Source organism: Lissotriton helveticus, chromosome 1_1, assembly GCF_964261635.1.
Source record: "Lissotriton helveticus chromosome 1_1, aLisHel1.1, whole genome shotgun sequence".
In the NCBI taxonomy this organism is placed as follows: Eukaryota; Metazoa; Chordata; class Amphibia; order Caudata; family Salamandridae; genus Lissotriton; species Lissotriton helveticus.
The window spans coordinates 311,465,676-311,481,292 of record NC_136057.1 but is presented as its reverse complement, the minus strand read 5'-3'; the positions used below and the strand labels follow the sequence as shown (position 1 = coordinate 311,481,292).

Genomic DNA, 15,617 nt, shown 5'->3' with positions numbered 1-15,617 from the left:
ACTCTGCTCTAGAGTCTAGTGTGTAGTGTGTCCAAGCCTCGTTTACTTGCTGGCTTCACTGGTTGACTCACTAAAGCCTAAAGGTCACAGACAAACATCAAGAACTTAACTAGGACTTTAGTGAGAATTGTTTCTGCACAATGAATGAATGGAACTTAGCCTATTGTACCAGCAATGTTTGCTAAGAGCTTAACACTACAGACCTTTGGCACAGTCTACCCAAAGAAGTCAGATGACAGCACAGCAAACAGAGCTTGCCACCAACCAGTGGGACCTATGCGCATTTTAAAGTAACGTTTACAGTGATAGAAACTCTCACTCAACTTGTATATCTGTGTAATATTCAGTGACTTATTCAACATGCAGTGTCTAGTGTGTAAGAAAAACTGTCCTAGGAGTGAAAGAGTCTATGAAGTTTACCTTAAACAAAATAATAATTTAGTATGCAAGCACTATGATAACAGTGTAGCTTCTATAGAGTGAGTGCACCAGTACAAAGGCAAGTTAACAGCACTTAATCAGAATTTACTGTACCGGTTTTCAAAATGAACTCCAACAATTTCCGCAGAATGATATGCAAGGATGAATCACCAATTGATGAAAAGCCAACAGCAATGGTCTCACTGTTTCGAGGTGCAGTGAAAGAACCATCCAGCATCAAGACATACTGCGATTGACCAAGTGACAGAACAGGCTGTTTCTGTTCTGTGCGCACAGTCTGGCTGAGGTAGGCTGTGAGGGTGAAAACAGCTCCGGCTACCACTGGCATCAGCTCTTGAGCAGCATCATCATCAAGGATCTAGGTGAAAATAACACTTAACATGAGCCTGACACTGCAGAGGATAAACTAAAACATATTAAACTAGCAACTACTTAGTGATAAATAAGAGCAAACCTAAATCACCAGTAAATCTTCATAAAAAGCACCGTGAATGAAAAAGGCCCCCATTAATTCCCATCTGCACGCAGGAGGCCAATGAGAGTGCCACCCAGACTGTTCAAACTAAATAGCAAGTTAAAAGCACACTACACCACAGTCACGTTAAGGAATTCTCTCTGCAGCGAGATAGAGAAAACAAAGTGCTGCAACCATTAAACAAGTTACTTTCCTTTGGCAAAGCTTTATCTGGTAGACAATATCTAGCCAAAGAATCTTTACAGCAGAATTATACTCAGGTGTCAAGACTGGATCTGGAATTTCTTTGTGAGCAGTAACCCTGCACGCCGGTAGCTGGTGTCGGCGTCCGCACCAGAAGTAATGTGCCTGGCGCCTATATAGGTGCCACCCCAGCTTGCTGATGTTAATTTCTTTTCGCGAATTTCCATACTAGGAGCGCAGAGCCACGAAGAACACTGGCATGGAAAACTAAGGCCTGACAGGAGGAAACCCTGTCCCTAGAAAACCATTTGCAGAGAGGGGATGATGGGTGAGTTGGTAAGAAATCTGTGACTAGATAGTGTCTCTATCTGCCCAACAGTTACCAATGTTAGTGTTTTATTTACATATAGGTATTTAATTAGGTTCTCTGCTTTGCTCGGATTTGTTAATGAATCCTTGTTTCTTCTGTCTGAGTAGGTGGTGGCTTCCAGCGAGTGAGAGCACACCTCTATGGATCCCTGCTATATTATTTGCAGATTTCTCAGAGACCTGATGAGCCAGATACCTTTGAAGCAGGTATTTACGCAGGATCTCCGTTTATGTACCTGACAACAAATGTAATATCTCTGCATGTTTAAACACTCTGTTAAGACCCTTAGGGCTGTGGTGACCCCAAAGGGTAACACTGCAATGGTAATGCCGTCCACTTACCACGCACAGCAGTTACTTGTGATAAGCAGAGTGGAAGGAAATTTGGAAATACGAGTCTTTGAACTCTAATATGGTCGTGAATTCCCCCTTTCAAAGTAATGACACCCTGCAGAGGGTCTTGTGGAAGTGTTCCGACAGGATGTATCGATTTAAAGCCTCAGATCTGGTATAGAATGGAGAGAACCGTCCTTCTTTGGAATGATGAAGTATAGAAAGCAAACTCCTTTCCCTTGTTGATGTTTGGGCATTGGTTGTATGGTGCCTTTGTTCATTAAGGGTGTGACTTCTTCTTGTAAGAAGATGAGTTGGTCTCAGCTGTGGCGTCAGGGTGGTATGTTGGGTCAGATGGTATGGATTTGTAGGAAACTGCCCTTCTGGACTATTGCTAGGAATCAACAGTCCGATATGATTTCCACCTAGCAATGGTGGAAATATGCTATCCTCTCCCTGATAGGAATTGGATGATTGGGGGGGGGTGGATGGAGAGTCAGTGCTTGGGAGCAGAGGCTCCCTTGACAGAGCCACATCTTCACCTGTCCTTACCATTATTCCCACTCTGCCTCCCCATGAGAAACCCCTGCTTGTGTGCAAGTCATGAAATGCACACTGCTGGTGTTGGTACGATTGTGCCAAGGCTGGTGTGATGATCTTCTCCAACATTTCTTCCACACTTAACAAGACATTAGGAAGATGCTTTTGCACCCCTGGCAAAGCCAGTCAACGGAGAACACTAGTGTTGACACTACAATATGCAGTGCCAGCAACATCAAGAGCACAGCTAATGTCCATGTTCGACATAGCTTTCTCACTTGGCAATCAACTCCTCACCCCTCAGTAGGCCTCAGGAAGGTGTTGTATGAGGGCTTTGATTTCGTCGCCGTGATAACCTTCGTTTTGTGTTAGCAAACCTACCAAGTTCACAAGTCACTACATGATAGTTGTCCCCATTTCAATTCTTTTCCAGAAGCGTTGGGAAACGTACTCTCCTTGTCGAACAAGTTACTTACCTTCGGTAACGATATATCTGTAAGAAACAGTAGTTAGTATTAGATTCCTTACCTTAGAATATCCCCAGGCGTCAGTCTGGATCCGGAAACTTTTGCGTAGCAGTACCCCTGCGCGTCGGTAGGCGTCGTCTGCAGGCGTCCCCTGCGGCTCCGCGTCGTCGTGCGCCGTGATGACGTCGCTGGAGTATATAGACGCCGCCTCCGCGTGCTGACGTCAGTTCTTTGCACACAGCTTTTCCGCGCCAGAACACGCAGAGCCATGTGAGAACTAACACTGGTGCCATTTGAAACTAGGGCCCTGAAAGGGATGTCCTTAACCCTAGGTATCCGTCCGCAGAACGGGGAGGACGGGTGGGGCGGTAAGGAATCTAATACTAACTACTGTTTCTTACAGATATATCGTTACCGAAGGTAAGTAACTTGTTCATCTGAAAGAAACAGGTTAGTATTAGATTCCTTACCTTAGAATAGATACCCCAGCAATACCAACCCCGGTGGTGGGTCTGCGAACCAATACAATCCTACACCAGAAAATCCTGGAGGACCGAACGGCCAAAGAAGCCGTCCCTCCGGACTTGACTGTCCAGGCAGTAATGCCTCGCAAAGGTGTGCAGCGAGGCCCACATAGCCGCCTGGCAAATGTCCTGCAAAGGGACTCCCCGGCCCAGGGCAGTAGTAGCCGCCGTGGCCCGAGTGGAATGGGCCCTCAGCCCAACAGGAGGCTCCTTCCGAGCCAAAGAGTAGCATGCTTTGATGCACAGGACGACCCACCGAGAGATGGTTCGTTTCTGTACCGCCCTTCCCTTCTTCTCACCCACGTAGCCAACAAACAGTTGGTCATCCACCCGGAACTGGCGTGTGCGATCCATATAAAATGAAAGCGCACGTTTTGGGTCCAGACGATGGAGCCGCTCTTCATCTTTTGAAGGATGCGGAGGCGGGAAGAAGGAGGGTAAGGTGATGGACTGCCCAATGTGAAAAGCAGAAACCACTTTGGGCAGGAAAGAAGGTCTAGTCCTAAGAACCACCTTGTCAGGATGAACGGACAAGAAAGGAGGTTTAACAGAAAGAGCTCCTGGCAGAGGTGATGGCAACCAGGAAGGCCGTCTTTAAAGTGAGAAGACGGAGAGGACAGGAATGAAGCGGCTCAAAGGGAGCACACATCAAGAATGTCAGAACCAGGTTCAAGTCCCACTGAGGCATCACGAACGGAGCAGGTGGATACATGTGCGTGATGCCTTTCAAGAATCTCAGTACAATAGGGGACTTGAATAAAGATGGCTGATCAGGTAGCCTTAAGAAGGCGGAAAGGGCAGAAAGATAGCCCTTGATAGTGCCCAGAGCAGAGCCCTGCTGGGCAAGGGAAAGAAGGAAGAGGAGAACCTCGGAAAGAGGGGCAGAAAGGGGATCCACAGCCTTTGCTGTGCACCATGCCACAAATCTGTTCCACCGGCAGGCGTATACCGACTTTGTGGAGGGACGCCTGGCTGCCAGAATCACATCACAGACTTCAGGAGGCAAGTCGAATGGCCTCAACTGTCGCCGCTCAATCTCCACGCATGGAGGTGGAGGCTGGACAGGTTCGGGTGGAGGACCGTCCCCTGCTGCTGCGACAGAAGGTCCTCCTGAAGGGGCAGGCGGATCGAGGGACCGACTGACATGCTGAGTAGCTCGGGATACCAGTATCTTCGAGCCCAGTCCGGAGCCACAAGGATAACTTGGGCCCAGTCGCGCCTGATCTTCTTCAGCACTCTGGGCAGAAGTGGTATAGGCGGAAAGGCGTACAACAGACCGCAACTCCACTCGCGCCGAAAGGCGTCGCCGAGCGAGTGCCGTCTTGGAAACTCCAACGCGCAGAACTGATGACATTGCGCGTTCTCTTCTGTGGCGAATAGATCTAACCAAGGCTCTCCCCATTGCTGAAAGAGGCCGTTCGCCACGTCCGAGTTCAGACGCCATTCGTGATCCACCGAGCACCGACGGCTGAGTTCGTCCGCCCTGGCGTTCAGAGAACCTGCCAGGTGTTGAACCGTCAGTCACGCCCTGACGTTGCAGCCATTGCCAGAGGCGCAGAGCCTCCTGGCAAAGGGTCCACGACCCCACACCGCCCTGTTTGTTGCAGTACCACATGGCGGTGGTGTTGTCCGTGAACACCTGCACTACACTCCCGTTGACAAAGGGGAGGAATGCCTTCAGTGCTAGGCGAATCGCCCGCAGCTCCAACATGTTGATATGGAGCCGGGACTCCGCCGGAGACCAGATGCCTCTGATCTCCGCCTCTCCCAAGTGGCCTCCCCAGCCCTGGAGGGACGCGTCCGTCACAACTACGTGCTCCGGTTGGGGAAGGGAGAGGGATCTGCCCCTGACCCAATCGCGGTCCGTAAGCCACCACTGCAACTGTCTCGCAGTGCCCTCCGAGATCAGGACATGGTCGGACAGGTTGCCCTGATGCTGGGCCCACTGAAACTTCAGGTCCCACTGCAGAGCCCGCATCCGCCATCTGGCGTGATGCACCAGAAGGATGCAGGAGGCCATCAGCCCCAGAAGCCGCAGCGTCAACCTGACCGAAACCCGGGACAACGGCTGAAAGATGGGAATCAGAGCCTGAATATCCCGGACCCGCCGTTCCGGAGGATAAACCCGAAACTGCGCCGAGTCGAGAACCGCTCCGATGAAAAGGAGCTTTTGAGAGGGGCACAGGTGTGATTTCGGCACATTGATGGAAAACCCCAGCTCGTGCAGGAGGTCTGCCGTCATCTGAAGGTGGTGGACGACTGTCTGGGGCGAGCCCGCCTTCAACAACCAGTCGTCGAGGTAGGGGAAGACTGAAACCCCTAACCGGCGCAGATGAGCTGCGACCACCGCCATCACTTTCGTGAACACCCGTGGGGCGCTGGTAAGGCCGAATGGGAGCACGATAAACTGAAAGTGCTCGTGGCCTACCGTGAACCGCAGGTAACGCCGGTGGCCGGCAGGACGGGGATGTGAAAATACGCATCCTGCAAGTCCAACGCTACCATCCAGTCTTGTGGGTCTAGAGCAGCCAAGACCTGAGCCAAAGTCAACATCTTGAACTTCTCCTTCCGGAGGAAGCCGTTGACGTTCCGTAGGTCCAAGATAGGACGTAAGCCCCCTTTGTCCTTCTTGGGTACCAGAAAGTAGTGGGAGTAGCAACCACACCCTACTTCTGGCCCAGGAACGCGCTCGATGGCCCCCTTGGCCAAGAGGGCCGTAACTTCCTCCTGCAGAAGTGTCAAGTGGTCCCCCGACACACGGTGGTTCTGCGGTGGCATGGCTGGAGGAGTGGACTCGAAGGGGAGGGAGTAGCCCCTTCGGACGAGCTGCAGCACCCACCTGTCCGACGTAATCGTGCGCCAGCGGGAGTGGTGATGGTGAACCCTGCCACCCACTGGCGTCACATGGGCCCGAAAGCTCGGACTAGGAAGATTTGGAGGCTGCTGCGGGGGGAGGTGTGGACTGACCTCGCCGCTGTCCCCTACCGCCACCCCGGCGGAATCCACGGCCGCCACCGCGCTGAGGAGCGTTCTGCGGTGCGTGGCTGGCAGCTCGTGTGGGACCGCCCCTTCCGTGGCCACGAAAGGAGCGAAACGAACCCGTCTGCTGGCGCTGGGTCGAAAGACCAAAGGACTTGGCCGTGACCCTGGAGTCCTTGAAGCGCTCAAGCGCGTTGTCCGCTTTTTCACCGAACAGGCGACTGCCATCGAAAGGCATGTCCATGAGGGCATTCTGGACATCCGGCGAGAAGTTGGCGGATCTCAGCCAAGCATGGCGACGAATCGCCACCGTCGTGGACATAGCCCGTCCCAGCGAGTCGGTCGTGTCAAGACCACACCATATGGAATACCTCGCCGCGTCCCGGCCTTCAATCAAGGCCTGGTTGAGCTTGTCCCGCACCTCCTGCGGGCATTGCGGCAGACACTCCGCGACCGTATCCCACAGAGAGTGGGTGTAGCGGCCTAAGAGGCATGCGGTATTGCAAGACCGCAGTCCTGCACTCAAAGACGAAAAGACCTTCTTGCCAAATTGGTTATATCGCTTAGATTCCCGATCGGGCGGGGCCGTCGGGAATGCGGACTGGGAAGTGGAGGCTTGGATCACCAGACTCTCCGGGGAGGGATGGGTGGAGAGGAAGGCAGGGTCGTCCGAACACGGACGGTGACGCCTGGCAACGTTTCGGTCAACAGGTGAACCGGAAGCGGGCCTGGACCAGGTGCCCAAAAGGACATCCGTCAGGGCGTCATTAAACGGCAGCAGAGGCTCCTGTGGGCATGACTGCGGTTTAAATACCTCGGTGAGGATGTTAGGCTTCACCTTAGCGACGGGGAGCTCAAGGCGCAAGGCCTTGGCAGCCCTCATCAGTACCACCGAATAGGCAGCCCCAGCCTCCGACGCCACAGTGGGAGGCGAGACAAACCCAGGGTTAGGCGACTCGTCCAGACCACTGGCATCACCTAAGTCACCTACCCAGTCCACGTCGTACTGGCATGCTCGTGACAAAGGGTCCTCAGACCCCTCCCAACCCTCTCCATAATCGTCCTCATCGCCATAGTTCGAGTCAACGATATAGACCGGCTCCTCGGAGCCGAGGGGCCCCAACGGCGCCGGACTCGGCGTCGGACGACGCCGGTCCGACTCCGCATCAGGAGTCAGAGAGGGAATGGGGGTGGCGCCGCGTGGCGCCGGAGCCCCGACGCCGGCCGGAACCGACGGCGGAGTCACGGCGCCGCGCGGAGGCGGCACCACGGGTTGCCCCGATGGAATCGGCGCCGGAGAGGCCGGACGACCAGCCGGCGACGACCCTGAAGGGCCCAGCGGCGCCGGAGCCGCCGGGGCCGGAGCACCCGGCGGCGTCGGGGCAGGTGCACCCGAACCGCTCGGGCCCCCAGACGGGACCGACGGGCCCGCAGGCGCCGTAGGCCCCGCCGGAGGAGACATCGCCCTCATAGCCATGAGGAACTCCTCAATCTCCTCGCGCGACGCGCCTTCCCCAGGGACCGACGGGTATGGGGCAGACGGCGTCGGCGACCCACGCGGGGCCACCCGAACCCCCGGCCGCATCACGCGGGAGTCGGGGGTACGATGACGACGCCCCGACTTCTTGTGTCGCTTACCTGAGGAACCGGAGGAATGGTGGCGACTCCCGGAGCGCACATGGCGGCTCCGCGATCGTTCTCTCGACCGCTCCCTCGACCTCCGACCGGACCGGGACCGCTCTCGACGCGGGGCCGACACCCGGAGCTCGAGCAGCTTGCGGGACCGCTCCCGCCTAGCTTTACTTGTCAAGGCCCGGCAGTCGACGCAGGACTCCACGTCGTGGTCCGCGCCCAGACACCGGAGGCAGAGTCGATGGTGGTCGGTGACCGACATCATGCGGTCGCACCCGTCGCAACTTTTAAAACCGGGCATCCTACCGGCACCTGAAGATAGAGTTAGATGTAACAAAAAACTTGGTCAAAAGACCGGAGTACTGCTCTTCGGATCTGCGCTAACTGGCGCGGAAAAAAGAAGAACTGACGTCAGCGCGCGGAGGCGGCGTCTATATACTCCAGCGACGTCATCACGGCGCACGACGCCGACGACGCGGAGCCGCAGGGGACGCCTGCAGACGACGCCTACCGACGCGCAGGGGTACTGCTACGCAAAAGTTTCCGGATCCAGACTGACACCTGGGGATATTCTAAGGTAAGGAATCTAATACTAACCTGTTTCTTTCAGATTGAGGGCACAGGGGTGTCCCCAGTTGTCCGAGCGTACGCTCACGTTCTTGCTGCATGAAAAACAAAGGAGTCAGGAGGGACTTGCCCTCTTATGCACAGAAGGTCACTGGGAGACGCCTTGAAATTACTTCATCACCACAGGAGTAACTACCGTTTCCCTAACTGGAGCCTTACATTTCTCAGGAGATGTTTTTAAGCATCCTCTTGAGCATTGGCAGAAACTGGACTGTGCTTTCAGTCTTTGAAAAAATGTCTATGAGGAAGTCATACTCCTCTTCAATGGTGTGCATCTCCACCATGTGGTGACAAGCAACCTACTGATTAGCTTAACTAGAATTAGCTTAAATACTGAATTAGATATTCATTGGTATCATGAGGGGGCAACAGCTTGATGAGATAAAGCTCAAGGTCTGGGTCATCTGGAGGATTGACACTAGTCATCCTACGGATCATCCCCTGCAGGTTGGTCAAATTTGTCTCAATCACCATAATGACTTATGGAGCCTGAGTAAGATTGGACTGACCTCTCTGGAGACTGTGGAGGAAGAAGTGTGGGGTAGTGGATGTGGACTTGAGTACCTAGGTAAAGGTGGCAATGGTGAAGGTGTTATGGGCTGTGTCCGTTTGGTGCCAGGTGCCATGGTTCATCGAAATCTTTTTGAAAAACAAGGGGGACCCATTAGGTAGCAAAGGACCACGGGTATATGCTATTTTAGGAAACAAAGGTCCTGAGCAAATTAAAGAATTATAAACAAATATACTATATAGAACACAATGGTAGCTATATAATTCTCCTGTCCAGCCGGACCAGGCATTTATTGTCAATCAATAACACAATAAGAAGGAATACAAAACAGTAATCATGGAAGGTAGGGCACAATCCTGTACCGTACTGGAAAAATAGGGACAGACAAGAGAGAGATTACACAGGCAAAGAAACAGAGCAGCCTGGACACTAGTTATATCAGTGCAATTAGTGTTCTCCAGAGTAGAACATACACAGTATTTACACAATGGTTTGCATGTATGTCTACTTTATAAAAGTCGACGACGTTTCGATCCATTTGCTCTAATCTATAAGCATCATCCTCAGGACTAAAAATCAAATTTAATTTGCCTGAATTAAATCATGCGCCTGTTTGGAAGGAAACAGGAGGGAAGAAAAAGAACAAAGGTTTCTTTTAGAAAATCAAATTGTAAAACGGGTCAGCATTTCGATTGCTTTTTCAACACAGTTACAGTACTCGGAAACGCAGTGAACCATCGGGTGTCATGCCGGTATTGTGCCACTACAGTCGCCATGTGTAGAGGTGCGAGAGTGGTCTCTTGATTCGCTACCGGATTATAAGTTGTGAGGGCAGTGTTGGTGAATTGTGGCGTAGAAAAATAGGGGCTCAATGTGCAGCGAATGGGCCAAACTAAGTGACGAACTCATTAGACTGCTGTTATTGAGGTGATAATAGAACGTGTATCGTAACGTCACTGGAGGGTAGTCGTACTGTGAGGTTATAGTGCTTATCGGATTGTAGTAGTTGCGGACAATAGCTTACCTCGCTTGCGAGGGGGCTGACTGCTGATTAAGGCATCTGTCGCTTCTGGCAGTCAAGAGGTAATGCAGATTAAGGAACACGGATTGTTTGAAGACACAATTCCGTTGTGAGGACGAGAAGGGTTTTAGCCACGAGGCGAAAATTGACATACATTTCAGTTGGCAGTGTGACTGTCGAAATCTTACCGGATGAGATTTCAGTCTGCAGTATGTGGGTAAAGGATTAACCGTCCTTTCGAGCGGTTTCTAGATGAGAATTCCCGCTGGGCAACTGGGAGAGACAAAATTATTAATATCAAAGGGGGGCTCGGATGGGGCGGTCGTGGCCACAACTACGCGGGTGAAAATTACGAGCGTGATAAACTTACCGAGTTTGCTGATAACAAAGGATTTAAACGCAAGGTCCGTGACAATCCGACGGGGTGCACTTGCCGTGTGGTCAGCCTGGGAAGTTACTCGGCAGCCATATTAAGAAACCTGAGATTCGTGGTCAGGTGATCCTGGACCTTGGTCACGCGGTAAGGATTAGAAAGGTCTAACCGCAGCGACACCGAACCCTGGCAGACATCTTGGAATGGTGAGGGTTCTCATGCATGGTGGTGAGAAAATTAACAAAAGGTGATTATTAAAATACGGCGCAAGTGAGTGAAAGGTGTCCGTGACAGAGGATTTTTTAAAAACATTACAAAGATTATAAAAATATACATTCAGATTATGACTGCCTGAACGGCGGTTGTTCAAGTACAGCGCACGTGTCATTCATGGTTTCTAGACTACAACAAGGTAGTCCAGTCCTCACTCCTATTGAGACCTGTCCGTATAGTGTCAAATTGAATTATACTCTTCAATTCCTCCCGATTCAAGAGTTGGGCCAGATTTCCACCTCTCTGTGGTAATTTGACGACCTTCAGGATTGTCCATCTGATATCATCCTCAGTGTGGTCCATTTCCGCAAAATGTTCAACCAATGGAGCATTGGGAGTCCTGCACCTGATCCGGCTCCTATGTTGACAGATGCGGGTATTTGCTTTCTGCGTAGTCTGTCCCACATACATTTTAGGGCAAGGACACAATATCGTATAAATAACATTATGAGTGTTGCAATTGGAAAAAGATTTTAACTCAACAGTGACACCATTATGATCAAAATTTCGTGTCTCAATTGTGTACCCACAGACATTGCATCCACCACATTTCACATGACCAAGCACCGGGGGGAGATTCCAATTTGCTTCAATCGTTGTTCTAGGGGCAGGGGCGGGTAGCGCTGCTCTGACCAGGTGGTCCTTAAGGTTCTTACTCTTTCGGAAGCAGGGATGTGGAATTCCTATAGCCCGACGCCCAGGACATATTGTTTGGGGTCAAGGGCAACAAGATTTAATGTGTATTTTGTCCTTGGGACAAGTAGGCCCAACCCCCTGCAGCAGAAACCCTTTAGCTGCCAGTTTGCAGTACCACATTAAGGATCAGGGAAGGGTACTGCCTGTAGTTAAGTTAATACTTGTGTGCATGTGTTAATGCTGTTCTTTATGTTGTATTTATGGATCATTAATTGAAAGCCTTTATTATTAGGTTGAGTGCTCTAAGTAAATGTACGTTCTAACTGCACTACTGACAGTGGTTCCAGTATGAAAATGTGTACACACGGTTTCAAAGTTTAGCAACATGAGGCTATGCATGATGCTCACAGAATGCTCTGATTAGATGCAAATATTTGCATAAGATTGAAAGCAAGATTAATGTTTCTTTGCTTTCAATATAAAATGTTCCTAAAAAATGAAAGTAGCGAAAAAACATTTTGCTAAACGACTGTAAAATTTCAGGTGCCATTTCTTTGCCGCATCATTTAGTAAAATGTGTTGATGCATGCTAATATTTCCCAAAAATATTCATATTGGGAAATTCGAGTAACCAGTTTCAATAAGATTATGGGAAACAAAAATAAACAAGCCTTGGCAAAGCCAGTAGGTCTGACATTCGTGGTCAGCTTTTTAGTTTTGGCAATGCGTGACTTGTTTTGGCATGGCTTTTGTAAAACCTTATTGATGTGAGAGCTGCCGGGCCCTCACATTATAACAAACATTGGCAAACGCAAAAATTGTTTTGGATCTCAAAAAAGCACACACTGCCACATTAGTTACTGGCACGGAACAAAACTACTTTGTGTACCGATATGCTCCTTGTGAAAGAGCAGAATGCTGTCACTCACAGTGAAGCCAGCCGATTCAGAGAGCGAGCGAATTTTAATAAACACAAATGGTCATGGTTAACGCCAGACCAAATTAGGGGCCCAATTATTAAAGAAAGTTTCAAAAGTGCACCTTTGGTATATGTCCTTCGTGTATTCACAAGAATTTACATTAGTAGGGCAAGAAATTGTACTTCTACAAAATATTTGTGAACTGCATTTTAGCATGAGTAGATTTGCTCATGTGAAAACCTGGATGTTTGAAAGTTCATTTTCCCTCCAACTACTTTTTTCCCCAACTCAGAAAGAAGGTTTACGTCTGTCACTCTCAGGAGTAAATTTCCATCATTTCTCAGTATGGGAAAGATTAGAGAAGATTTGTTGAAAACCCTTAAAACATGCAAGTTATTAGGTTTGCACGGACTCAAAAGGGCATTCCAACCCTGGAACTACTGCTTACCACCATCTTCAGTCCCAGTAGATCTGCGGAAACGTAGCAACATACAATGATTACTAGTTTTCAAACACTACTATGGTATATGCCCTGGCATAATCAGAGAGGCTATATAAGAGCTCTATAATAATAATAATAATAATAAGCTTTATTCGATTTTTAAAAAAATCATGAAAGCATCGACAATACAGAAATGCAAACAAAAAGAACCGTAAACATTACATTTCATATACATAGTAAAAAACCATCATTCAAGAATTATTATCCTATGTAATGTGAGGGGAGCTCGGGTAAAAATCATGTAGATCCCAAATGCGGATTGTGCCTTGTCTTTCATTGGGGGTACAAACTCGTAAAAAAGGGGCAACATTGGTATTGTTAAATTTAATTAGTACCAGATCCCCAGCAATGCATTTGGGCAGTGTCCCTAACCATCCCACCCTCCTGACACTCAAGATACCCCCGTCTAGCCCCGGCGGCAACGGTCTATTCTTTTTTAGCCAATAGATGGCCTTATTTAGCAAATCCTGCTGGGATTCGCGTGTTCCCTGGGTGAGGGCAGGAACCCCAGAGAGGACAGATACATACGGGGCGGCCTCAGGAGGCAGGTTAATATGTGGCAATCTTGCCAAGGTGGATCTGGCCACTGTATAGGTTTTTGGTGCAGGTTTAACAAATACTTTGGGGCCTATTTGAGAAGGTGTGTGTAATGGCTGTATTTGGGTGGCCCCTATGCCAGATTTATACGTTTCGGGGGCGGTGGGTGGGTTAGGACAGACGCATGTGGCCATAATAGTAGCAGGAAGCGGGAGCTTTCTTATTACTGACTCAATATTGGTCAGCCTTTCCCCTAAATCATTCATTTTTGTGACCAAGGGAGAGATGGTAGCAACCAGCAGTTGCTCAATTTTGGCCAATAAAGTCGTGTTGAGAGACAAGAGAGGGACCTCGATAAATGCAATTGGATTAGCAAGTGATGGTATACTTGTATTGTTCCCAAAGTTAGTTTCAATGTCATGCTTCCATCTATTGTAGGAACCCAGGGGCGCGGCATTTACTTGGTTATGAGCTTTATCAGCGGGGCCATTTACTTTAAGACAAAAAGAATCCACAGCTGGGGAGGTTATAAGATCAGGGGCGTACTTAGTACCGCACAGAGCGTTAAGTTCCTCCCATATGGGCATCGTGATTGTAATAGTTTAGAGGAATGCCAAGAAAGATAACAATTAATGTTAAAGCACGATACCTCCCTCTGTGATGGAACCAAGTAGGGTGGCCCGTCCCGGCCTCCTCAGGCCTCGGAGGGCCACAGAGGGCCCGCCCTTTGCCCGGGCTTAGCCCCGCGCTTCGTCCCGCGTGCGTCCCGCGGGACGGAAACAGGGAGTGTATTTATTAGGCAGGTAGGCGGGGCCGGCAGGGGAAGAGTACCAGCTGTTGATGGTCAAGGGAATGCTGGTACTCGCAGTCCCCGGCCGCCGCACCCGCCGAATCCCCGGACACAGAAAACAGGGGCAGAGAGCAGCAAACAGCAAACAGTCCCCCGGTGGAGGAACGGCTCCTCAGGTCTCCCGCAGGGTCAAAGTCCCGACCCACCTCGAGCCGCGAGTCGAGCTCTTATATAATGAGATTGCTGCCATAATTTGTGGCAGCACTACATGGCACCATAGGGATAAGTGGATTTTGTTACAGGACAAGTAGATTTATGAAGCAACCTGCCCTATGGACAAGTAGATATTTAAATAAATTCCACACCCCTGGGAAGGCAAAAATGGGTCTCTCTAAGTGGATGGGGCCTACATTGATCGTTGGCCAGTGCTTTAGGATAGATTTTCTGATTTTGTTTGATACAGGCGAAAAGGTAGTAACACAGGCTATTCTTTCTGTTTGGTCACGTACCTTGGGTGTTAGTAGGGCCTCCCTAGGGCAATACCATGCCCTTTTGGATGCATTCTTGACCAGTCTCCTGGGATACCCACGGTTTTTTAGTTTGTTCGCTAGAATGGTGGCCTCCCTGAAGTAATCCGATTTGCATGAACAATTACGTCTTATTCGTAAAAATTGCGAATAAGGCAGAGAGTCTTTCAATGCCCTGGGGTGATTGCTCCCATAGCTCACGAGCGTGTTTCGCACTGTAGGCTTTCTGAAGAGGTGTGCGAGTAATTCACCTTCTTTGTGGTAGATTGTGAGGTCCAAAAATGCAATCTGTGCTTTATCATGCGAGAGTGTGAAGTGAAGATCAGCACAGTTGTTATCCAGCCAGTGCAGAAACTGAAGCAACATATTGATGTCCAAGTTCCATATGAGGAAAATGTCATCAATATATCGCCGCCACAACCCAATGCCTGAATAGAAAGGGTTAGAGTCTGACAGAATTGCGCTTGTCTCAAGTGCGTCCATGAAAAGAATAGCCAGGTTGGGGGCAAAAATAGCCCCCATGGATGTCCCCTTTATCTGTTGGTAAAAGACATTATCAAAGGTGAAAAAATTCCTTGTCAAGCATAGCTCCAAAAGTTGGAGGATAAAGAGGGTTGGGATTTTGTGTGGCCGTGGACGTGAGTCAAGTTTTTTCTGGATAACTAGTAGAGCCGCTACTTGAGGGATGTTCGTATATAACGACTCTACGTCTAACGTGCACAGTGTGCTAACTAGTGGATCGAAGGGGTAATGTTCAACTAGGTTAACCATAGCCATAGTGTCCCTAACATAGCAAGCGGTACCAGGCACGAAATCTTTTATAAAGAAATCAACAAAGGCACCTAGTGGCTCGAGGACTGACCCGCAGGCAGAGACAATTGGTCTACCCGGGGGATTGCTGGTGCTCTTGTGCACTTTAGGAAGAGTATATATGACAGGTAGACGTGGAGATTTAAC

The 15,617-nt window shown here is 49.9% G+C and overlaps 1 protein-coding gene across 2 annotated transcripts in view; it reads right to left on the bottom strand.

The window, feature by feature from the left end:
- The window catches only part of NUP205 (nucleoporin 205), a 920,380-nt gene that overhangs the window by 231,800 nt on the left and 672,963 nt on the right, over positions 1–15,617 (bottom strand). For both annotated transcript variants that reach the window (XM_078671666.1, XM_078671676.1), the window contains exon 29: positions 535–799. In XM_078671666.1, coding sequence (XP_078527792.1) covers positions 535–799 — 265 coding nt within the window. The remainder of the gene's footprint in view (positions 1–534; positions 800–15,617) is intronic.